This window comes from Temnothorax nylanderi, unplaced genomic scaffold (assembly GCF_030848795.1).
Source record: "Temnothorax nylanderi isolate EJ_2023f unplaced genomic scaffold, tnyl_v1.0 TNYL_tig0022_pilon, whole genome shotgun sequence".
Lineage (NCBI taxonomy): Eukaryota > Metazoa > Arthropoda > Insecta > Hymenoptera > Formicidae > Temnothorax > Temnothorax nylanderi.
In genome coordinates, this window is record NW_027249084.1 from 1,350,804 (window position 1) to 1,378,362 (window position 27,559).

General features: G+C 36.2%; 1 protein-coding gene across 2 annotated transcripts in view; it reads left to right on the forward strand.

Moving 5' to 3' along the window:
- The window catches only part of LOC139769441 (uncharacterized), a 37,031-nt gene extending 9,920 nt beyond the window's left edge, over nt 1-27,111 (forward strand). The window contains exons 1-3 of one of the 2 annotated variants that reach the window (XM_071700504.1): nt 2,067-2,496; nt 2,946-3,023; nt 20,138-27,111. In XM_071700504.1, coding sequence (XP_071556605.1) covers nt 2,976-3,023; nt 20,138-25,141 — 5,052 coding nt within the window. In that variant the 5' untranslated portion in view covers nt 2,067-2,496; nt 2,946-2,975 and the 3' untranslated portion in view covers nt 25,142-27,111. Of the gene's footprint in view, nt 1-2,066; nt 2,497-2,945; nt 3,024-20,137 lie in introns of those variants that run through there. The other variant, XM_071700505.1, reaches the window with a different exon arrangement.
- The last annotated feature ends 448 nt before the right edge of the window (nt 27,112-27,559 follow it).

Sequence of the window (27,559 nt, forward strand, 5' to 3'; positions counted from 1 at the left end):
ATCCGTCGCGTGATGCGACGCGATGGATACGCGTCGTCAATCCTTGTGCATTGACTTCCGATATCGACTTACGACTTACGATAGGTAAACGGTTACGACAATCTTTGTGCTTTGGTCCTAAGGCCCGGTCTACAATGGGTGTCGTAACTGTCGTGAGTCGTTAATCGTAAGAAATTGACCAATCACAGTCGAATTTGAGGAGAATAATCAACTAATGATTGGTCAATTTCTTACGACTCACGACTTACGACAGTTACGACATCCATTGTAGACCGGGCCTAAAGGATCTCGCACACAAAATTGCATAGGCTGCATATACATAGCATAAGACCGCTAAACCAAGCGTCTACGATACGCTTTGCGGCATTTTAGATCCATAGGACACTCGCTATCGCGCGTACGCCGTTTCGAGTACGCGCGTATGCGCGCGTTCAGCGCGTTGTCGCACCTCACCTCGCGACAGCGCGCGGCAACCGCGCGGCAGAAACGCCTCTTGTGAACAGGCTCTAACGCTTCACGACTTTCACGTTTCTTGCCTGTTCCCGCCTTCACGACGTGAAGTTCACGTGTTGCCTGCATGCCGCACCGCACGTGCGCAGAAATAAATCAATCCTCCGAATGTTTCCGAGTCTAGCCGAAGTTTGTCGAGTGTAGACGTAACTCCCGTCCCGCGTTATCGTACCCCCCCCCCCCCCCATGTCCATTTTTACATACGAGAAAGGATGCCATCTAGCGGCGACCCAGAAACACAGAATATGTTACGTAATACAGGAGGACAAATATATTTCGCAATTAATACGTAATCTTTTTCCAAATTTAATTTTGCAAATATTCTGTTAAGATAATTCGCCATAACGCTGTTTTGCTGAAACACTATTTAGAAACAAATTGTGCAAATATTTATTAATATTCTACATTTTTATAAGTATTGCAAATATTGAGACATAACTGCAGCATCCTAATTTCATTCAGATTTCGTCATATAATTTTATAAATATTTTCCTATTAGGAAAGAGATCCCATAAGTTAAGTGTTTTAAATATATTCCGTATTAAACTCCAAATTAAATAGATACTGTACTTCTCCATTACATAGTCAAAACGTGTAATGCAAAATTGTGGTTTAATCCGGCACAAATACACGAGTATCAGTTCGGAGAGAACGAAATGGGATTGAATTTAATGCGCTACCTTAAATCCTTTATGAGAAGCTTCTACACGCCACTAGGATCCAACTGTGTCTCTCTCGTTTCCGTCAGTCTCTATCCTCGACATCCATTACATCGCTACCTAGTAAAGCTACATAATTTAAGAGAATATTTGAATAGCGTTTTACACTGCTTACAGCTTGTACTTGTGGAGAACTTTATCCCAGGACTTCTGCGGCTGATAAATAGGTACTAATGCTCTTATCGTTAATGATTTCGTGCCGTTGTGCCGGATTGTATTCGTGAAAATTTAATACCCGATGGTGTTGTTGTCCTCACTAGAAATTGAGAGAGTGGTCTTACCTCAATCTGATGAAATAATGATGCCAATAAAATTAATTTCATACTAGTGCAAACCGAGTGTGGAGATAGCGAAAGAATTTTAGCAAATGTTCCTTATTTTTGAAAATATTCTGTACGATTTTATGATAATCAATCAATAATAATAATATATTAAATTTTTTACATTAAAAATAAAAATTCTTGTATTTTTGTTTTCCATAATCAATGATGAGAAAGATAATTATGCCATATGTAATAAAAATAAATATAATACTATATTTCAATAAATAAAAACTGTTCAATTATTTTTGAAGTTTCTAAGAATCAATTATCATTATCTTTTATCGATATATATGAACATCGAAGGTTTGTCCGCGTTCGCGTCGCATACTCCAATATACACCAGAGACACTTGGATCACGGGTAAAGGGTGGCGATTGGAGCAGATGAGTTTTTGGAGTGCGTTGGAGTGAGTAGGAGCATGGTGGGGCGTGCGACGCGAACAAACCTCGAGTGTTCTCTCGATATATCGCCTATCCGATATGACCGACCGAGTCAACTACGCATATACATACCAGATGCGTCTCATGCGTCAGTATCGCCGCCATTTTGTGTAACAGCTGTAGTTCGGTGATCGTAGTCAAGTAAGGTCAGGTCGAGCTGGTCGAGTTCGTTGCAGTCCGTTGCGAGAGGATTACTTGTGATTTGTGCGGTGACCAGTTCGGGTTCCGTACGAAACAATGTTGTGCTATTGCGAAAACACGTAATCGCAAGCAGTGCGATCAGTGATCTTAAAGCAATATGAATACTAGTTTTACATAAACGTCCTGTTCAATGGTTCAATACGCTCGCATTCAGGTACGACAATGCCGATGCTCTAAGATGAACAATGTTGTGCTATTGCGAAAACACGTAATTGCAAGCAGTGCGACCAGTGATCTTAAAGCAATATGAATACTAGTTTTACATAAACGTCCTGTTCAATGGTTCAATACGCTCGCATTCAGGTACGACAATGCCGATGCTCTAAGATGAACATTATTATTTTATTTCAAATATATAAATTTGATTATGTTATGTGTATAACTCTCTTATATATATTTCTTGATGAAAACATCTGTTTTCGTCAAACATTTGTTCTTTCCAAGCACAAGACCTTGAAAGTTATATTGAATTTAACGCATTAATATATTTCTATAACATTCTATTTAATTATCATATAGATTTTATTGTAGTGTGCATTTATGTATTATTGTGTACTTAGATTGATTATGCTTCTATATTAGAAAGTCTGTTAATCTTTTTTGATGAAGCATTTACGTAATGCTAATGCATAATGTTTACATAGATAATCTGTTAACCTTTTTACCTTGAGTTATTTTTTTGCACAAATGCTTGAAAATATTGCTCTTTAATGATTTTAATATAATATAATCTATAATTTAATATGTTATAGAAGAAATAAGTGTGCTGGTGACATCTCGATATGGCTCGAGTTCAATTATACGAAAGAGCTGTACTCATCCGTACAGTAGTAAGTACTTATTTTATAATTATATAAGTATATACGCAAGAGTAACAAGAGAACTTTAGATTATATATATATATATATATATATATATATATATATAGGATTCAAGACTTCATTTATATTTTACATTTAGTTATTTGGTTAGGTATTTCTTGGTGTCAGTTATACATGCAAATGTTTTGGACTTATTTAATCTTTCATTCGAAATTGAATTATGTATAAAATATATACATAAATCGAAAAAAGCCAGTTTGTTATATTATATTATGTTAATACTTATTTTAATGTCATGTTTTAACTTTCTAATCTTTAATTCATATTTTATGTATAAAATTTCCACAATCATTTTTGTAACATCATATTCAATAGTCATTGAATGTTGAAGTATTTTGCTACTTAAAGTAGTTTTATTAGTATTTTTATTATTATCAAGAGGCATTGTGTCTCACGCCAAATATAGTGAAGCAGATTGTGAGGGCACCTTAAGAATACTTTGAATTATATGGTAATCTCATTAGCTATCTATTCAAGTAACCCATTAAAGTAATATGGCAATTGTGGTTGATAACATGACAGATAGTGTAGTTGCCAATTGCCCAAATATAGAGCTAGATTTTAGACCACAAGGTTTCAATCAATATGTTATGTGAATATATGTATAGTAATATGTACAACAGTGGCTGCATTCAGAAAAATACAATGCATTAGATAATTATTATCTGTGTGAATAATGTATAGATCTATTAATCAGATTGTTCTTCTATTTGATTATTTAATTTGTTCAATTCCATTATCTCAATTCTGTATGCTAGGTATTAGGTGCTTTTCCTTTAGCGACACAAGTCGATACAAGCTTCAGTCTATCTTTTTTCAACATCTAGGCTGCGTTCCATTTATCGCTCACAATGCTCACAACATTTCGCCCTTATTTAACATTTGACAAACAACAAGGATGAAATGATTCCACGAGCGTTGCGAGCGATAAGTGGGACACACCCCTAGTAAGAAAGATTGAGTGACGCTTGTGTCGACTTGTGTTGTTAACTGGAAAGCACCCATTTAGCTACAAAGTGATTTGCAATAGTCGGTATAGTAGGAAACGTAAAATAACTTGAGATTCCTACTTTACCATTGCAACATTGTAACTCATTCAAATGATAAGGAAGTTACATTCTTTCTTCTTTATGATATGTAAGATCTCGGTTAACATGAGTTGAGAATTATAGTAATCTAATAATAACATAACAACATCGACCTATAGTATAAACTGTGCGATCCCTATTTTACTCGTATATGAAATACGGTCCTCAAATATGAGTGAGCAAATAGTCGCACACCATCTCTATCTCTATCTGTGCATCTGATTGGTCTAATTTTCGGTCACTCAGGAACGTAACTGCCAATGTTCGTTTTCTTCGCTGATTAACTGCGACAAAAAATCTGAGAGAAAAAAATTTTGTTAAAAATTAAATAAAAACATACTTTTGCATTAAATAAACATGTTATTATTACTTATTTAATTTTCACTGAAAAACATGATTTGCACAAGGCTTTGCAAACAGATGTTATGGCTCGGACTAGAAAAAGACAGATATTGGTCGTAATCGCTTGCTGTCCTTCCTGCACATTGAGACACACTTTCGATTTGCGTCGCGCTTCCATACTATAGGTCGATACACAATAATAATAATTTTCTATTTATTACAATAAGAATAAATTTTATAATGAATAAATAGCATCCACTTACTTTCATCTTATTTACAACATAATAATTATTTTTATAGTTTATGAGAAACATCTAAATTTAAGCACACGTATAATTTTCAAAATGGCGACAGGTCATATAACTTGAGATAATCTACATCAAAGATATTGACGCTCACAGTGTCAGAACTATGTACAGACCAGGGCTTGGAATTAGGTGCCCTTTTCAGGCCGATTTCTGAAGGCGCCATTATGTAGTAGCATCGAGCGTTGAGCGTCAAGCGTCTAACACGCGCGCAGCACCCTTGCGCAGATGTCTAAACGCGCAGATTTCAGCGTCTTGACGCTAATTCTAGTCAGTAGTCATTTTATTCAGCATCTTGAATTCGCGCTGAAATCTGCGCGATTTGCATGTTTATACATCTACGCAAGGGTATTGACGCTTGACGCTCGACGCTCGACGCTCCCAAAGCACCTTGAGGCGACGCCTATCCCCCCCATCGCTGGCTCAACGGCCGAGCCGCCGATCGCGCGTGTGATCCGCCGTGCCTCAGGAACGTATCTATATGAGAAATAGGGATCGTACCATCTGCTAAATTGTCATTAAAATATTTTCCTTGCTAAATAGTTTTTATTTTCATAAAAAATTAAACTAAATTTTCTATTATTAATGGACTATACATGTAATCTATTATATATGTATTATGTATTATAATAATATATTTGTGATATATAGATAATAATTACAGTTTTAACAATAGCTTTCTGCATCACCCGTGAGGTACTATTGTTGATGCTTTTTTAAAAATGGTTTTTCTCCAGTAGGCTTATTTCATCGAAAGATGTATTATTGTCTTCGCTGATACGAAAACTAATTTTTCGTTGTTAATGCGAACTAGTTTAGGCTGTAGTTCCGAATGGGTCACCTCTCCGATTGGAATGAATCTTTGCAGATGATATTGTCACGATACCTAGAGGTTATTTATCAAGATCCTATCTTCGGGCTATCTATAATTTTCTAGATTCTAGTCTGACAATCGTCCTCTTCTATGGACCTCTTCTAAGCTAGCAGGACCAAATGGGCAGAATCAAACCGGACCTATCAGAATATTTAGTACCTCATAAACTCATAAACTCATAAACTATCTTTATTGCTTATCCCCGCAGGGTTTGCAAGGCGTTTTTATAAGGAACGTTACCCAAACCTTTACACTACTACCCTTCTCCTCTCACTTTAACCCTTTTGGACCAACAGCTTAACGTCTCTTCCGAAAGACGGAGCCCAGTATGCTCCGCACAAGAGCCTATCTTGCACGGAGGGGCGCAGCTGCCGGAAAAACATTCCATGTTTACATGGCTCTAGTGGACTCGAACCTGGTTCCTCAGATTACGAGTCTGGCGCTCTACCACTAGACCACACTGCCGCCTCGAATATTTAGTACCTATTTTGTACTAATTTGTACCACTAATAACAATTTTTTACCTCGTGCCGTTTCGGAGAAAATCGCGGCGCTGCTACCTTAGCATTAAGCTAGAAAGACCACAAGAAAAAAAAAGAAAAAAAGAAAATTAAATACAGAAATTTGAAGGACAGAATTTGTACTAATTTGTACCATACAAATAAACTTAATATATTCATCCCTTCTGCCTGAAACAGCCCCTAATAGAACTCAATCCTATTAGTCTCAAGAGTAAAGTACTCTTTCTCATCAGCAGAATCAATCGCTACTTGTAGACTCGATTCAGGATGATTTGTACCGCAAAAATATAAAGTTTCAGATTTTGTACCCCAGCCGTTTGATAAAAAACTACCCCCGATCCCTAACAGTCTCAAGAGTAAAGTACTCTTTCTCATCAGCAGAATCAATCGCTACTTGTAGACTCGATTCAGGATGATTTGTACCGCGAAAATATAAAGTTTCAGATTTTGTACCCCAGTCGTTTGATAAAAAACTACCCCCGATCCCTAACAGTCTCAAGAGTAAAGTACTCTTTCTTATCAGCAGAATCAATCACTACTCGTAGAATCGATTCAGGATAATTTGTACCGCGAAAATATAAAGTTTCAGATTTTGTACCCCAGCCGTTTGATAAAAAACCACCCCCGATCCCTAACAGTCTCAAGAGTAAAGTACTCTTTCCTATCAGCAGAATCAATCACTACTCGTAGAATCGATTCAGGATAATTTGTACCGCGAAAATATAAAGTTTCGAATTTTGTACCCCAGCCGTTTGATAAAAAACTACCCCCGATCCCTAACAGTCTCAAGAGTAAAGTACTCTTTCTTGTCAGCAGAATCAATCACTACTCGTATAAATTGCATTGAATATAAATATGTCAAACTGTTTTTACATTCCCATAATCATTAACTGTTACAATTTTATTGAAAAGTTGACGTACGGGTTAACTGTACAACGATGAGGTTTTCCGTTTCATGCACATATACGCGCACACACCCGTATACATGCAAATACGTACAGTTTACTTCGATATCTTTTTATAAGTTGAATCATAACAAATCAGATCTTAATTTATTCCTAAATAATTTTAAAAAAACGGCACCGGTACAAAATAACTATATATTTTATATTTCAATGGTATAAATTATGTCGCATCCAGTACGCAAATAGCGATTGATTTTGTTCGCGACCAAAGGTACTATACTCTTAAGACTGTTAGGAATCGAGGGTAGTTTTCCGTCAAACGGCTGGAGTACAAAATCTGAAACTTTGTATTTTCGCGGTACAAATTATCCTGAATCGATTCTACGAGTAGTGATTGATTCTGCTGATAAGAAAGAGTACTTTACTCTTGAGACTGTTAGGGATCGGGGGTAGTTTTTTATCAAACGGCTGGGGTACAAAATCTGAAACTTTATATTTTCGCGGTACAAATTATCCTGAATCGATTCTACGAGTAGTGATTGATTCTGCTGATAAGAAAGAGTACTTTACTCTTGAGACTGTTAGGGATCGGGGGTAGTTTTTTATCAAACGGCTGGGGTACAAAATCTGAAACTTTATATTTTCGCGGTACAAATCATCCTGAATCGAGTCTACAAGTAGCGATTGATTCTGCTGATGAGAAAGAGTACTTTACTCTTGAGACTGTTAGGGATCGGGGGTAGTTTTTTATCAAACGGCTGGGGTACAAAATCTGAAACTTTATATTTTTGCGGTACAAATCATCCTGAATCGAGTCTACAAGTAGCGATTGATTCTGCTGATGAGAAAGAGTACTTTACTCTTGAGACTAATAGGATTGAGTTCTATTAGGGGCTGTTTCAGGCAGAAGGGATGAATATATTAAGTTTATTTGTATGGTACAAATTAGTACAAATTCTGTCCTTCAAATTTCTGTATTTAATTTTCTTTTTTTCTTTTTTTTTCTTGTGGTCTTTCTAGCTTAATGCTAAGGTAGCAGCGCCGCGATTTTCTCCGAAACGGCACGAGGTAAAAAATTGTTATTAGTGGTACAAATTAGTACAAAATAGGTACTAAATATTCGAGGCGGCAGTGTGGTCTAGTGGTAGAGCGCCAGACTCGTAATCTGAGGAACCAGGTTCGAGTCCACTAGAGCCATGTAAACATGGAATGTTTTTCCGGCAGCTGCGCCCCTCCGTGCAAGATAGGCTCTTGTGCGGAGCATACTGGGCTCCGTCTTTCGGAAGAGACGTTAAGCTGTTGGTCCAAAAGGGTTAAAGTGAGAGGAGAAGGGTAGTAGTGTAAAGGTTTGGGTAACGTTCCTTATAAAAACGCCTTGCAAACCCTGCGGGGATAAGCAATAAAGATAGTTTATGAGTTTATGAGTTTATGAGGTACTAAATATTCTGATAGGTCCGGTTTGATTCTGCCCATTTGGTCCTGCTAGCTTAGAAGAGGTCCATAGAAGAGGACGATTGTCAGACTAGAATCTAGAAAATTATAGATAGCCCGAAGATAGGATCTTGATAAATAACCTCTAGGTATCGTGACAATATCATCTGCAAAGATTCATTCCAATCGGAGAGGTGACCCATTCGGAACTACAGCCTAAGCTAGTTCGCATTAACAACGAAAAATTAGTTTTCGTATCAGCGAAGACAATAATACAAATTCTGTCCTTCAAATTTCTGTATTTAATTTTCTTTTTTTCTTTTTTTTTCTTGTGGTCTTTCTAGCTTAATGCTAAGGTAGCAGCGCCACGATTTTCTCCGAAACGGCACGAGGTACAAAATTGTTATTAGTGGTACAAATTAGTACAAAATAGGTACTAAATATTCTGATAGGTCCGGTTTGATTCTGCCCATTTGGTCCTGCTAGCTTAGAAGAGGTTAAACAAGGCGTGCGGCGCTCTACCTCAAATATGGCGCATCTGTAATGTGTTCCGCATATAATTAAATACTTTTAATTTAATTTAATTTTCTTTACTTTTAACGCGAAGCGAGGTTTACTCCATACTCCCCTCTGCTTTTGGGGTAAAACTACTTCTATCGTTGTACGGTTCCACATGGATTTGCAAGTTTTACGCGAACCGAGGTCCACCTTCCCCCTGCTTTTGAGACAAAACTACTTTTATCGTTGTACAATTCCACATGGGTTTGCAAGTTTCCACGCGAACCGAAGTCCACCTTCCCCCTGCTTTTGAAGCAAAACTACCATCGTTGTATGGTTTCACATGGGTTTGCAAGTTTCCACGCGACGCTAGGTTCACTCCACACTCCCCCCCGCTTTTGGGGCAAAACTACTTCCATCGTTGTACGGTTCTACATGGGTTTACAAGTTTCGACACGAAGCTAGATCCATTCCACACTGCCTTCTGCTTTTAGGGCAAAACTATTTTCCTTGTACAGTTCCACATGGGTTTGCAAATTTCCACGCGAGCCGAGGTCTACCTTCCCCCTGTTTTTGGAGCAAAACTACTTTTATCATTGTACGGTTCCACATGGGTTTGCAAGTTTCCACGCGAAGCTAGGTTCACTCCACACTCCCCCCGCTTTTGGGGCAAAACTACTTTTATCGTTGTACAGTTCCACATAGGTTTGCAAGTTTCCACTACCCCTGCTGCAGGGAGAGGGGCGTAGCCTCTCCCTTGCCTACATGTGTAGGGGAGACCGGGGCCTAACCGTCGCCGGGGTTGAACCGTCAAATCAAATATCTCGGAACCTGTATATTGTGCGAACTCGCTATTAACATTGTAAACGCTGCTTATGGTACCCATGTGACCAACGGAGTTTCGGCAGGTTACCTGCCGTGTTATGATTTTTACGAGGACAAACGTGTTTTCGGAAGGTAAAAGTTACATTTTCTGCGCGTGGAAATTTTGTAATATCTGCAATAATATTTGCTCTCCAAATCTCGAGGTACGTGATTATAAAGAGTAATGCATGCTGAACACGAATCCAGTGTAGTTTTTTCATTATCGTTGATGTCATATTTTGTGGGCGATCAAACCTGAAACTTGTGTTTGGGGTTAATCCGTCAGTAAGCAGTCCGGGTGCATTTCCAAGGCATTTCCGGGCATTTCCAGGCTCACTGCATATGGAATATGGATGAGACGGGAATTACAACCGTTCAGACACCGAATAGAGTCATCGGACGTCGAGGAGTGAAACAAGTCGGACGAGTGACTTCTGCGGAAAGAGGAACCCTCGTAACTATTTTTTAATAATGTTTCGCATAAACATTTTAAATAAATTTTTATATTTTTCTCTTAAAAAACAATTATTAAGATGTATCCTATCATTTTTCAGGATTAGATGTACGTATATGTATTGAAAATGCAGTGTGACGGTTAAACCCCAGCATTTTTGAGATTTCAATTTTTCCACCGTTGTCGTTTTTGCTCTATACCGGTTAAACAAAGCGACGTAGATAAAAATTTCCTATATAAATTTTGTAGCTAAAGGTTCACTTTTTACAGTGGTATACCATATTTAACTAAAATTATTTATTTTCTTGTTAAAAATCGGCACCGAAAAAAAAAACTGACGGTTAGGCCCCGGTCTCCCCTACTGTCTATACACACATATCAGCTTCCTTTAGTACTGACACAAACTGTTATATTTCTCAGTTATATTTGTTAATAACTTTTTAATAAAGAATGAGCGACGACTAAAATCTTTTAAATGTTATTCAGGGACATAACACATAACCTTGATAATATATGTCAAGGCCAAGATCATTTAAGCGGTTAAGTCTTCTTTTGCTGATTTTTACTACTTTCAGTGATATTTTTGTTCATAGTTTTTAAACCATTCAAAACCCACGTATGGAACCTTGACATATGACCTTAATATGATCTCTTGAAGCCATCTCCAAAGGTTCATTCCAATCGGAGGGGTTGTCCATTCGGATTGACCCAGAGTCTATCTAAGGCATATATGTAATACTCCTATAGTGGTAGTATCGATTGAAACCATAGACCTAGGAAGAGATAGACGAAGCGTAAAGTGATACTATGGGCAAGAGGGGTCCAGAAATCGACGCGAGGGGAAATAGAGACCATTCTTGACAAACTTCGGTTAGACTCATAAACATTCGGACGCTCGACAGCACACGGACAGCACACGACTGGTTGTCGCTTTGATGTGTGTTGCCAGCATGTGGAGGGGATACGCTACCAGACCAGTGCATGCTAGCGCATTCTCTCCACATGCTCGCAACACATACCAAAGCGACAACTACGTCGTGTGTTGTTTGTGTGCTGTCGAGCGTCCGAATGTTTACGAGGCTAACCGAAGTTTGTCGAGATGGTCTCTATTTCCCCTCACCGCGCTTTCACCTACCCTGCAGGCTTACGCTCTGTCTATCTCTTCCTAGGTCTATGATTAAAACCTGACAAAAACATTACGGTGCAGACGATAGCTTTCTCCATCCCACAAATGTTGAACAAGGTGCGTTGCATTGGCAATTTCTATTAACTCGGATCTCTTTTAGGTTATGTCATAGTTACGTCGCATTTACGCAAAACAATCAAAGTCCGGTACGCTATCTCTCTCTCTCTCTTTCGCGCTCTCTCTCTCTCTCGCTCTCTCTCGCTCTCGCGCTCTCGCGCTGTCTCTCTCGCTCTCTCGCTCTCTCGCTCTCGCTCTCGCTTGTGCAAAACAATCAAATTCTGGTATGTCATTTCTCTCTTTTGGTGCCCGATCCATTTTAAGCAAGATACGAAGCTAGCAATGTAGGAGTATATTATCTAAGGCAGGTTTGATCAACTTCAAGCTTCAAAGCCACGACGTTTCTCCCTTTCCATTCACAGAGAGTGGAGAAAAGGGGTTTCTTCGCTAAATGAAGTTTAGCAGACATGATTTATCCAGGAACTCGAAGTTGACGAAGCCTGATCTAAGGTATGACACGTGTCCTGGGCGCCACTTGAAGGGGGGCGTCACTGAGCAGTTTTTATTAATCTAATACGGTCCAACGCGAGCGAGAAAGGTAGTGAGTCCTAATCGCCTGCAATGCGCATACGCAGATATCGTCGTTGCCGTGGTTATCTACTGTTTGGCAAGAGAAGAGTAAGATCGCGCTTAGAACATATATGTAACCATGGCAACGACGATTTTGCGTATGCGCATTGCAGGCGATTAGGATTTTACTCTCCTGTTGGACACAGGCTCGTTCCACGGGAGGTATAGGCAATTTCCCTTCTAGTTATATATATTCTAAGTCCAATGCATTGAACTATAACCATACTGAAAAGAGCATTTCTTTGTTCTTGAGCGATCAAGCTGTATGAAAGAAATAGTTGAACGGGTACCATGTTATCCTTGTCTGACTACCTGTAGCAATCACCTGACTCGATATACACTCCTAAGAACATTTACCTTCGCAAGCATTTTCTACACACTGAAGCATTTTCTCATACGCACTGCACACAAACATGAAATGTTTCCAGTCACGCTAGTTTACGCTAAAAAGAGACAACATGGAACCAGTTCAACTATCACTCTTGTTGATACCATGGATCATTTGATACTATGGAGGGGATACGACAGTAATCTTTTCAGTATGGTTATAGTTGGGCATATCCAGGTTGGACACGTAACGATTGGACACGAACTATTGGACACCGCACGATTGGACACCATGGACGATCGTGGATCATTGTACGGTTTCATACGGATTTTCAACTTGTCACGCGAACCGAGGTTCACACTCATCCATCCCTGCTTGCGGGCGGGGGAGGGGCGGTAGTCTCTCTTACGCCTACATGTGTACCGTCTATACATACATATCAGCGAACATATCACGCGAACCATACAATGTTAAAGCGATGTCCAATAATGCGGTGTCCAATCGTTATGTGTCCAAACGGAGGTTACCCGTTATCGTTTGATGGTCCAACGTTCTTCCTCAACCACAGTAGACATTAATACACATAAAAACAATGGCAAGGTGCAATTGTAATTTTCATGTAGTGTCATAATGTATTAAGTAAAACATTAACAAGCTTGATTTGTATTTTTGAGGTGATATTATGATATGATAAAGTTATCTAAAAGATAGGTGTCAGATGTTTGAACAGGGACACATTTTTAATGCTTGCCATAGGAGCTATTTTCCGTAAATACGCCTCTGGATTGCCTATATTGATGTTGCACTTGGTCATGTTGCGATTGCCCATGCGTTGCAATTGGTTACGTTATCATTAACCACAAGTTTTTCCGCGATGCTGATTGGTTCTCTCACTGCACTTACTTCGTGAGCATCTGTCATCGCATATTTTGACAGTTTTGTGTATTAAGGAGTTGTAGTGTAATGTAATAATAATAGTGTAATGTAATAGTAATAGTATAATATTAACGCTAAATAGCGCGCATCTGTGATGTTTAGTAATCTTAAAAAATAGTAATTAAATATATTACTTACAATTAGTTACGAGATGATAACAAACATGTTGTTTAAAATGAGATACCTACATAAGAGCACGCACATGCGCATAGATTTAATTATGGCTTCTATTCCCTACTTTGTCATACAACTGCTTTAATTTCCAGGAATTCTGGAGATAGGACCGGAAAATTATCCTCTTCTTTTCAGAAGTCTGATTGCTCTGTCACTGTCCAATTTTTTTTCATAAATATCTTTGATGCACATCATTTTTAGTCGTGCCACTTTTAGTACTCCTTTAAGGATCCTGGAGTGACGGCAATTTACCGACATTTACAGTATCGAATTTTCTTCGAATTGGCTTTACAGAATTAAAAACCCATTTACATACGTTTAAAGTATGTACAAGAATAATGAGCGGGATGATAAATTTAAGACTAAGAATTTAAAAAGTTAAAAAATTATATTTAATTATACTACTTGGTGTCACACTTTTTGTACCTAGAGCTGTTAGTTCATGGAAACGTTCGCTTAATATACAAGTTATATAATTTATGTATAAAAATCGAAAGTGTCTTGACTTTTGAATTAGATCAAAGAACAGCATTGAATTATTGAAGCTAAGTTTAAAAGTCTTATAAGAAAGATTTTTATAACAGATTTTGTTTTTATATTTTTTAATTCAGTAAAGCCAATTCGAAAAAAATTCGATGCTGTAAATGTTGATCATTATCGTTACTCCAGGATTCCCTTAAAAAATCAGTCAAACACATTTAGGATTGTCACAGAAAATGAATTTTGAGTTTCCTTAACTTTTCCATGTTTTGTAGTTCGATAATAATTAAAGAATTTTTCATGACTAACATGTAATCTTAAATTTTGATATTTAGAAGCAAGGATTGCAGGAATAGCTTATAATCTTATATTATTAGAAGCAACACAAATTTACAAGTTTAGTAACATAATATAATCCTGAATGCAAAGTTAGGCCAACAAAAAGTAAATAAATATTGAAAAAAAGAATACAGTTATGAGGAAAAAAGATGATTGAATAAAAGTACCGAATAAAAAGTAAATTTTAATTATTTTGTTGATTACCATTGCAAGAGAAGAAGTAGAGAAACATGAAATAAGAAATGGACGCAAGAGCGTTTCAAAAGTGCTTCCTCGTAGTAACACATAAGAAATGACTTGTAAAGTGCGTGAATTTTGAACGCATTTGACTATAAATATTAAATATGATATTTAAAAGATTTATAAGTATTGTTTAGAATAAGACAATTTATGGAAATTGTGAGCAAAGTTTAAAATTCAAGGGTCTTTTATATTTTTCCCTGATTTTTTTTTAGGTTTTTCCTGACCAATTTAAATTTCCATGCCTTTTCCCGATTTTCCTAATTTTCCAGGTCTGTGATGATTCTGATATTAGCTGCGTTCAGTAGAAAAAGTAGTTTAGTAAGCGCTTAGTGGTTCTTTAATGTTATTAATTTATATCAGGCCTGTCTAACCAGGAGCGAAGGAGCCATCGATCTCTCTCTTACCGCTTCAGACTTTCACCACTATCATGTTTTTCTGTAGCAGTCGATGTAGTTTGATTGATGCCGCACGGCATCGTGTCGTAAACGTTCTTATTTACTTACTACGCTTAAAGCAGTATAGTATTGATCATAATGTCTCGCTTTGTGTTGTGTGACTTCTTCAGACAACAATGCAAATTATAATGTTATTTTGCATACGCGTTGTAACGTAGAAGCAGTAAGTGATATTTCAAAAAAAGCACGATGCTCGTAAAGGCCCCGCACAATGAAAAATATAATGAACAGAGAACAGATATTAAATATTAGGACTAAGGAACAGGAATAAAACTGGATGCACAATGAAAAACACAGGCAACAGAAACAGGATGCACAATGAATAACACAGGCAATAGATTTTTAACCTATCGAAAGCCATGCATCAATGTTAGCTTTATTCCCGATTTCTTTTTCATTGTGCGCGGACCTTAAGACAAGTTAAGAACAAGCGTCGAGTGGGAGAGTGGGGGGAGCCGAGCCCGAGCTCCGAGGAGTGCGAGGTAGGAGAAAGAGTCACGAGTGGGGCCGTGGCTCCGAGTCACTGGCTCGGCGCGTGTTAGTCAGGCTTGGTTTATACTTTATACCATTGAAATCAGCTACATACTGGAATGCGCACGCCGTTGTTTTACTCCGGCTTGTTTTGCCACAGCTAGTCAGCTACGTGAGTGCAATAGTTGCTTGCGAATAAGGCTTTCTCTGTCTATCTGAGATGTGGTGATAACGTGACTAATATGCTAACAGTTATTATACTAAGTTTTAAAAATATTTTTGCGAAAATATATTGAAAAATTGTTTTGTTAAATAAAACTGAATTTTAAAAGAACATCAAAAATTTTATAGAATTAAAAATTGTAATTAAAGTTAATTTAAGGTTTTTAACTTATAGAAGTAAAATTGAATGAGAAACTTATTGTTAGTAAAATATAATGTTTTTCGATAACTATCTCGATAGTATGCTCGATACACGCAAGAAAGAGATAGCTTTGTCCGCTATTTTGACGCACAGTCTGATCGTTTTATCAAATGGAGGGGGATAGGCTATGCGCGTTCCAGCACAGTCTAGCTATTACACAGTTGCAACACTTGCAATACAGCGTCGGCACCTTTGATGTAGATGATCCTAAGTTACATGACTTGTGAACATTTGGAAAATTGTACACGCATTTAAATTTGGATGCTTTTGATAAACTAATGCAGATAATTATTATGTTATAAACGAGATGTGATAAAGTAAATGGATACTGTGTTATTATTAGATTAGATTATAACTTTTTATAGGGTGGCAGTGTGCTCTAATGATAAAACATTACTCGTAATCACAAAGAACCGGGTTTGAGTCTATTTGATTACATAATATTCCAAATTACATCCTCTCCCCACACGAGAAATTAACGGAGGACCTCTCGTGCGGAGAAACTGGGCTGCCTTTTGAAAGAGACGTTAAACCGTTAGTCCACACATAGCTGGCAACTGCTATGTGTATCCCTCCATTTGCCACCATGCTAGGATGCTGCTATGGGTTAATCACCCGCACATAAAAATTTAAAGCGATTACTGAAACCTAGGAGGCTCTATGTTCTACTTAGAAATTAAAGGAATCAATCATCATTAATCATAATTCTTGATTAATGTTAAACAAGACCTTATTTGTACACAAGCCTCGCTATTTTACTTATAGTTGTAATAATTAAATAATAACATTAATTAATAACTATAACATTCATCTTTATGACAAACAAGTAATACAGAATTGAGTAATAAGGTAAAAGAATTAGATTATAGAAGACGAATGAGTGCAGCCATTTTCTCCATGGTACAAACCGATGCATGCGCAATCTACTAGCCGACAGAAATTATTAAACTTGATTATTTTCAACTTTTCTGAGTATAATTTTGTTTGTAAATCGTTTGTGATTAATTGTGAGCCCGTTTTTAACGTTTGTGATCAATTAGTTTTTTTGTAATTAACTATTTTTTAAGTGTCAGCCGACACTTTTTAGTAATAAATAGATTTTGTGATAACTGATAACTGTAATTAATAGGAAATCGTTTGTGATTTACAAATATATCAGTGTAACGTTTGTGAATTAATAAATTTCTTAATTATTTACAAAATAAGTTTAGTTAATAATGTACTGCGCATGCGCGAAGTGTACTCAGGGCTCCTGCACACAAAGAGTGTGTCAATGCATTATGCGCACTGAAATGTATACTAACTGGAAGGCGCGCTAGGTCTGCCTGTGCGATATGAGAGAGAGCATGTCCTTGTTTGGTCTTCTTGATCGGCTTGTACTTCATCCCCACTCCTTGACTACGCTATGGGCTAGACAAGAAGAAGAGAGGAACTTGGGACTTCTCTCTCATATCACTCGCCTACCGTGGATTTCTATAGCAACGTGCGTTCCAGTTAATATATCCAGTTAGTATATTTCACTGGTTACGCGTGGCGGAAGTTGGTGCGGTGGCTAATCACTTCTCACTTTTCCGGAACTAGCGGGAGATTATTGGCCACGCGTTCTATGAGCAGGAAGTTCTCACAATGGAAAAACAGATTTTTTTCAAAGGGATGTTTCACCTCCTAAACATTCAGAAAAGCACCTAAAAAAATGGGTCTAATATTTTTTTATCCTTTACAATATGTTTAAAGCCCATCAAAATCGGTGACACTTCTGATCGTTTCCTTGTCAGTAGTTTTGGAGCAGCTGTCATATCACGTTTGTTTACAATCTTTTAATGTAATCAAAAGATTGTAAAAAGATATGACAGCTGCTCCAAAACTGAGAACTTCTGCTTATAGGACGGATGGCCAATAATCTTCCGCTAGTTCCAGAAAGGTGAGAAGATTGTCCATGGCACAACCTACGCCACGCGCCTACGACGCGCTCTTTGTGTGCAGGAGCTCTGAGTACACTTTGCGCATGCGCTGTACAGTTATTAACGTATTTTGCAAATAATTAAGAAATTAATTAATTCACAAACGTAACACTGGTATATTTGTAAATCACAAACGATTTTTTATTAATTTACCAGTTATCACAAAATCTGTTTATTACTAAAAAGTGTCGGCTGATATCATGACTAAAATAAAATTGTTAATTACAAAAAAACTAAGGATAAAGTTCCGAAAACGGCCCCCCTCCGATTTCGATGAAACTTTGTGAAAAGCTTCGTTTTGGGTTAAAATGAAAACCCTTAAAAGGAATTTTGGCGACTCCTATGATAAAGCCATTTTTTAAGATAAAATGATAAAAAATATACGAAGACCTTCATAATTCTACGGGATGTTATAAATCTAACATATACTGTTTTTATTGAATAATTTTATGTGTTTATTATATACTTACAGCAGAATACATTTCGACATATATATTAGTCATTTATGCCTTCCAATACTCAAAATAGCTGCTATATTTTCCAAACTTTTTTTTGTTAATAACTTTATATCAGTCATCTTTTGTCAATTGTTGTTGCAAGACTGGTACGTAGGTTAGTGACGCGCGTTAAAAGTATTTAAGTGTTTAAAGCGCGTCAACTAACCTATGTAGGTTAGTGACGCGCTTTAAAAGTATTTAAGTGTTTAAAGCGCGTCAACTAACCTATGTAGGTTAGTGACGCGCTTTAAAAGTATTTAAGTGTTTAAAGTGCGTCAACTAACCTATGTAGGTTAGTGACGCGCTTTAAATGTATTTAAGTGTTTAAAGCGCGTCAACTAACCTATGTAGGTTAGTGACGCGCTTTAAAAGTATTTAAGTGTTTCCCTCCCACGCCTACGGCGGAGCCCCTTCCCCCGGATAATAAAACTAAACAAACTCCCAGCGTGATACCTAACTGCTTGAATTAAGATGCTTGATTATTGGCACACCCTTGCAAAAATGTTAAAAAAGTTGCTAAACTTTGAAGTCGCAAAAAATCCTTTTGGTATATGTCTTTTTTATTTAAAAGGAACCTATTCACAAAGTTTCACCTAAATCGGAGCACGGACATTTTCGGAAGAACAGCCCTATATTCTTTATCATTTTATCTTAAAAAATGGCTTTATCATAGGAGTCGCCAAAATTCCTTTTAAGGGCTTTCATTTTAACCCAAAACGAAGCTTTTCACAAAGTTTCATCGAAATCGGAGGGGGGCCGTTTTCGGAACTCCATCCAAAACTAATTGATCAAAAATGTTAAAAACGGGCTCACAATCAATCACAAACAATTTACAAACGAAATATACTCAGACAAGTTAAAAATAATCAAGTTTAATAATTTCTGTCGGCTAACTTCACGTAGGTGCATGCGCACTAGGAACTTGTGACATTGAAAATAGCAGTGTGTCACAACCATAGTATATCTAGACTGAGCGTTTGCCTTTATTTGAGGAGTGGGGGTATAGGAGCAAGTAAGGCACTCTGTTTAAAGACCGTTCTCTCTAGCTTGCATGGGCGTTCTCTCTCACTTGTACGCGTTCGAACGAGAGAGAACGAACGGTCTCCGTAGCGTGCAATATAAACCTATGCTAGACGCTGGATTCATGTTCCGGAGATCCGGGTTCAATCCCAGGCAGGTATTCCAAATCCTGCTGGGGTTTTTGTCGGGAATCTGGCAATGGATACTGGGTGCGCGTGTCTCCGGAATTTTCGGGGGACGCCACCAAGAACCTTCCTCCTAATAGAGGATTACCTCCGCCTTCCCGGATATAACGGAGATGGTGGGGAAAGAGGAGGTCTTGGCGCTACCGGGCCCGTTGAGGTTGCCAGTCCCTCGGGCCTATATTAGTTGGCTCTACTACCCGCTTGGACTTTTCTTCTTATCTAGTTTATGTGCAAACCACAGAAGTCTACGTGCACTTATACCCCCACTCCTCAACACTCGGTTTAGATATACTATGTCTATGGTCGCAACTATGTGGTGTTGGCGACTGAAGTTTGATTAGTTTATGGGATGGAAGGAAAGGAGTTTTTTTTTATATTTCTGCGATTCAAGATTAGAAAATTTTATTGCCCTGAAGCAGATTTAGGAAAGTAAAATTAATTTATATATTTTTCAGCTTGATATAGAAACTCAAGATGGGGTGAAGATTAAGGAAGAGCCAGCCGATACGACATCGAATACCGATGCAACCAAAGATTCGATGTTAGTTAGAAATTGTTTTAGTTTAATCGATCATGACTATCATTGCGACGAATCATCATTACCTAAAAAGGATACTTTGTATAAAGACATAAATAACACAGATATAAATAATACAGAAAATGGGCATTCATCGAATGATGATTCCGTACATTCAAATGATGTAAACAAGACTGTTAATATAGCGCATACAAGTGCGAAACCGAAAGAAGAAATACATAACACCTTATTACAATTTAACAAACAAGAGTGTTCCAATGAAGTCTCTAAAAATAAAAACACTAATGTGTTACGCACAACTACGAAGAATGTTAAGGGAAAAAGAAAATCAAAACGTCGGCGTAATACGCCGTCAATGTGTAACGTATGCTTTAGACCGTTCTCTTCTGTTCGAAATTATGCATACCATATACGATATTATAGAATTAGTGATAATAACATCTGCAGATTTTGTAACAGACATTACATAACAAAAGGGCTATTACAGACTCATGTGTGTCTTCCTGATGTGTGTAAAAACACATATAGATACAAGTGTCATTTTTGCATTCGTACTTTTCGCAAAAAAGTATTATTACAATCTCACTTGTTTCATATACACGGTGAATTAATAGATTGTAATGACGAAATAAAACACAAGACTTCCAGATCCAAGAACGTAAATACATCTCCTGAAGATGATACTTTAAGAACTGGTGCAAATGGAGAATTATATTCGAATAATTTCAGAGAAGATAATTTTAAATCAGAGAAGATAAATACTACACTTACAAATAACGTTAATAAATCTTGGGACGATAACGTGATGGATACTGAAAAATCAGAGATCGAAAAATCTTATGATGAAATATCGCCAACTGCTAAAAGATTACGGCAACCAACATTAACGGAATACCTTGAACTTTGCAAAAAGAAACGCGATATTAAACTCAGTCCAAATAAATTGAACTGTGTGAAAAATGATTCTCCAAAATCAGATAATCTCCCAGAACAAACGGCACCTTCCACTCTGGAACAAACAACTGTAAAACATGAAACACCTAAAAAACCATTTGTAAGATTACATGCGGATTTTGAAATGATGAAATCTTTTCTGGAGAATCTTTCCGATACGGTTGTCAAAGATAAAAGACCGAACCCCCTGACCAAAAATCGAACAAGTAACACTATTTCATATGATCGTGAGGTACCCTACCGTTTACGATCTCTAGGTGGACATTTCTCCATGGAAATAGATCCAAATATAGGAATAAGGAGGAGAAACAGGTCTCGAGTTAACATAGAACTTAAAAGGAAACAGAATGCTATTGATGTAGATCCTGACAAGGTAGATCCTGAAGTAGATTTGAAAATTGTTGCAGCTCGTTTTAAGTGCAAGGAGTGTACAATTCCTTTAACAAGGTGTGATAAACGACCAAGAAATTCTTATCAGATTTCTACGATTGATACCATGAAAAACACTTCTCTCACTACTCAATGCAACTCTACATTGGTTGAAGAAAGTGATGCAGGAAATAAGATGGCGCTCAAGGACTTAGAGGTTTCTGTGGAACGTTTAATATCTGTTCCCAATGTAAAAGTAAAGACAGAATTGGACGTCGAGACACACAATAACAATTGCTTTTTGTGTAAAGTCTGTAAAGAGAGTTTTTCTTCAAGATTGGACAGACACGTACATATTAAGTCGTCTCATATAGCATACATGTCAAGCATATGCGATGCGCGATATACACAGAAGCATAAATTACTTCAGCATTACTTATGTGAACATCTATTTAAACAAAATCAATGTTGCATTTGTTACATGTTATTACCCGATTATGAAGCCCTGAAGCAACACTTAAATGTTCACTGTCTGAAGTACATTCAAAGTGAGGACGATAAATATCCAATAGATATTGAGTTAAAATGCGACTTGATCAAAAAATCTCTTAAGTGTCTACATTGTAACAAAAAATTCTCATCACAATCATCTTTAGAGGCACATCAAAGTTGTTGCATAGTACAAGAAGAAATGGAAAAAGATCAGCAAGATTCTACTGAAGAAGCAAGTGCACATCCGAAGGACATTCCTGAGATACAGCACGGGAAGAACACCGATGAAATTATACTCACGTGTGATGAAATAATTAATCCAGATGATTCGACCTTAAATAGCGACTGCGTAGAAGAAAAATCAAACGAACATCAAACATCGCTTCATAGTGAAAAAGAACCGGAAGTTAATGAAGTTAATCGAAACGTTCTTGTTAATAATAACTTAAGTGAGGAGAAAATCGAAAGTGTCAACAAATCACAAGACTCTAAAAAGCTTTCAGAAAATAACAATTCCGCAATTAGTAATCAGAATACTGCGAATACGCAATTGGATGACACTACAAGAACTATGACTTATCCCTGCGATACATGTGGAAAACAATTTCACAATCCCAAGAATTTGGATATACACGTACGCAGCTTTAGTTTGGCTACCGATATCTGTCCAATGTGTGGCACTGGATTCAGTTCTAAACGTCTTCTACAGACACATATCGCTGCAGCGCATGTACCACAGATTTCACAGACTTATAGTTTTCATTGCGTATTCTGTAATCAAGGTTTTTTAAAAAAACACGATCTTCGGCCTCATATATTGCACTTACATAGTCAACAAGTGCTCAACATGCTCGCGTGCGATTTTAATATGAGTCAAGAGAAATCCGATAAGTCATATGTAACGATATGTAACGTTTGTAATTTAGTATTTGAGACTCGTGATCGCTTCATAGAACACCGGATGTACTATTACAAAACCCATACACTCACATGTTCACTTTGCGCGCAAAGCTTTCAGGGATTGTACATGTTTAATCATCATACCAAACTTATACATTATTCAGAAGAAAAACGCAAGGCATTTAGTTATATCTGCGAAATATGCAACGAGGGATTCAATCATGAGAATCATTTTTATTCGCACAATATGCACGTTCATTCGAATGAAGTGAATTCAGTTGAGACTGCAAAAGAAGAAAGAAATTCTAACGTCCAGGAGAAGATTGGAAATTTTTCTACGGACCAACAAAAACAAAATAAACAGCTATCAAACGAGTATACTTGCAAAATTTGTCAACTGAGATTTATAGACCTGAATGATATGGTAAATCACAGAGAACTTTACTCCAATGATGGCGATTTTAGATGTGACAAGTGTAAAAGAAGATGTAGAACACTTCATTTACTTGATCAACATAGGAAATCAACTCACTTATATCGTGATATTTATAATGGACATGCGTGTCACGTTTGTGATGAAGTTCTGGAAAGTGTTACTGCGTTAAACTGTCACGAGAAACATTTTCATTCAAATATCACCGATAATAATACGGATAATTGGAAAAATTGTGACCAGATGTCATCTTCAAACATTACATCCAAGATAACGGAGCATCCACATAAATCTAAAAATGATACATGTACGGTGACTGAATACAATTGCGTGTTCTGCGACATGAAGTTCCCCACTGCTAACACTGTCCAAACACATATTGTACATGTTCATATGGATGATATGATAGCTAAACGAGCTATTTTAAAACTTACTCTTCCCATTGTTAATAACGATGACATTCAGAAACAATTAATTGAAGCTGATCAAGCAACATCGGTAGCATCGACATCATCAGCATCGACATCATCAGCATCGACATCTGAAGATAATTCAACTCAACTTCTTCGAAGACCAATGACTCAACGGCCTATCTTGTGTAAACTCTTAGGTAATACTACTGCTAAAAATATGATAAAGAAGTACGATAGAGCAACTATTAAATTATTAAAGGAAGCTGCACGTTCGAAAAATAATAAAATTACAGAGAAGACTTCGATTCCTGCAATTCCATGTATTAACAAATTTAAAGATATTTTGACAGTTAGTACTATTGCACCAAATTCAGTATTAAAAACGAATACTTCAGTTTCTCTATCCACTGGATCAACAAATTTTAGGACCGTCGCACTAAGTAAATTTGAAAACAACACTTCAGTTCTTTTATCCACTGGACCAACAAGATCTAAAGCTATTGTAACAAATACTGCATCCAAAGATAATACTTCAGTTCCACCATCTGGATCAACTAATAATCTTCAAAAAAGTTCTGACGTATCTTTAAAATCTGGGTCAATGAATGAATTTGAAGCTAATTCAATTTCATCGGCGAATAGATGTAATAGATCGTTATTAACAAATAAATCCAAACCAGAACCTTCATCAACTGAACCTTCACCTATATTCAGACGTGTTATGCCAGAAAAATGCAAAAGCAATGAAATTACAAATCAGAAATCTGAATCAGTGAACGGTTACAGTCATGCTTATTCATGTCCGTTATGTCCGCTAGAATACCCATCTTTGATGTTTTTCCACGCTCATCTCAAATACGCTCATGCAGATTCCATCCGAACTATTGAAATGAAGAGAAATCGAGAAAAGAAAGTTGGGTTGATAGAATGTTTATTGTGTCCATGTCATTTCACTAGTGAGACCAAGTATAAGAAGCACTTGAGAAATTCTCATACGTATTATGTGTATATCCCACAGTCTCAAGAAAGGACAAAAATCAATAACGAGCGTAATCCTCCAGCAATAGAGACGAACATCAATAGAAAAAGAAAAACAATTACTGAAACAATTACTGTAGATGACGTTCCTGAAACAATTACTGTAGATGACGTTCCTGAAACAGTTACTGTAGATGACGTTCCTGAAACAATTACTGTAAATGATGATGATAACGTCAAGAATACATCAGATCAACAGGCAACTGAAGTAACAGCCACGCCCGATCACGGAAGACAGAATGAGAAAATTGGTAAATTGAGAGTGAGGTCTTTTGCAAAGATCATTGAAAATTTATCTGCGGATTCTACATTGAAACTGTAGACTACGCAAATCCCAAACCATTTTGATACTAGATTTACCATAAAAGTTCAAGTTTCAGCAATGTAGTTAATAACGCATATGCCAATTTATAAAATACTTACATAACGATAACAAAATATTTCAGCTTTGATAATTTGTTGCAGAAAGTTACTTGAATGACGAAAGAAACTTATTTGTTACATTGTGAATATATAATTAGTGTCGAATACTGATTAATTAGCTACATCGATTGTTTTACTAAAATGAATATACGTACTATTATATTATTTAATGAAACATCAAAAATTAAGTTACAAACAAATGCGATAGAAGTTAGTTATGCTATAAGTTAGTTATTATTAATTTGTATGGAGCTTTTTGAATAGTAAGAAGGTTGATAGGTAGTGTTAAATATATTTATATCCATCTTAAATCATAAGCGGCCATTAGGATTTTATATTATATTAATCTTGCGTTAATTACTATTATTGTAAGCTGAGTTAAATATGTTGATTATGTAATACTGTAAACTTATCATTCATTATTTATGTTGGTAAATAGAATTCTTGAAATTAAAAATATGACTAAAGTTTAATTTTAAAAATCTTATTATTTCTTAATATTTTTAAAGTTTATTATATACAAGGATGTGTAAGATTAATTGCTGACTTCTTTTATAAATAGCATTTGTGGTTTTTATGTTTAGATTGTAAATATACTATTGTACCCACAATTAAATTTTGCTTATCAGCGTATCTATTAAAAATCTACTATTAAAAACTAATAAAAACTTGAAATTCGTGAATTTGTCAATTTGTGAATTTTATTATAATTCTTTGTAATTTTATTGTATACCTTAGCTCTATTTTTCTTTTCACCTTTCTTCTCTTTTCCATCCTTCTTTTTTTTTACTTTCTATTTTTTCCTCTGTCTCTCTTCTTCTTTTCTTCATCTCTCTTTTTTTCTTACTTTCTCTATTTCCTCTCCTTCCTCCTTTCTACTTTCTTTTTTCCCCTTTTCTTTCCTTACACTATTTCTTCTATTTCTTTAGTTTTGCAGATGTATTTATTTTAGATTACTACTTAAGATATGATTAGATTTATACGAAATCTATTAAATCATAGTTTATGTATCATAGACATTTGTTATATTAACCCTTTTAATGCTATGAATGAGTTTACACGTCCGCTGCATTGGTCACTGCGAGCGTTATAGGCATCTTTACGTTAGGCTATAATAGCAATCAAAAATATCAAACAAAACTTAAAGTACACCACACAGGCAGTAGTACCTATATTTCGCGCACGATTTATTCGTCAAAAATGTTCAGCATTAAATGGGTTAATAAATGCCATTGATGTACTATAAAGATTCTTTTTTTTAATTTCCTATTCTTTCAACAACAGAGCAGGAAATTAGTGGTAAGAAATCATCTTTGTTTATTTTTGTATCAGATATGATTTTTAACAGATATAAAAATGCGTTTAATAATAAAGAATTTTATGAAAATCTTGAAATCTGAGAAAGGTTTTCATACATATATTTGTCATATTGAGCATAAACATGTATTTATCATTGATTTTTCATTTGTTCGAACTTATTATATATTTGATGTATTGCGCCTGAAGACGCGAATTTCGGACACTTCGTCACGCGAATCGAAATCTGAAACATTCTGTATATGGATAGCGATTTGTAATTATTACTATGTAGTTACTAATTCGAAGTCTAATAATGGAAAATTGTAAAGCGTGTAAAATACATTTGGGATATATTCAATTGCATGTATGAATGTATGTATACTTTGATGCAGTTTATACCTACATACGCATCCTCACACGCACGCATAATATATATATATATATATATATATATATATATATATACACACATATTAGATTTAATAATTTGTATACTAGTAGTTATAATTATTAATTGAATTATTGAGTGAATATATTGATCATAATTAATGTAACCTGTTTAAAAATAAAGATAAATTTCTAGGAAAACAAATTTTTTAAATACCTGCATCACAAAGTGTAACCACGTTATTTTCATAGACATGTTTTTATATAGATAAGTAATTTAATTAAAATCTTTTAACTTTTTATTAATTGATATATAATGTATAATATAATATATAATATAATTATTAATTGAACAAAAAAGATGATCCATTCTGCAACCTGCAACTTTAAAGGACAGGGTTTGTAAAGAATGTACAGCAGTAGCATTTTTTAGCGCGACGTAGCTATTTTAAATGGACGATAAAGAAAAAATATATTTTCTTAGATATCCAGAATCTCTATTTTAATCCGTCTTGATTTATGTGAATTAAGCTGGAATTATGGATAAAGCGCGTTGCAAAAAAGAGACCGAATATCGTGGTCTGCGAATTTTATTACACTATCTGACCCGACCGACATGGATTTTCACTAC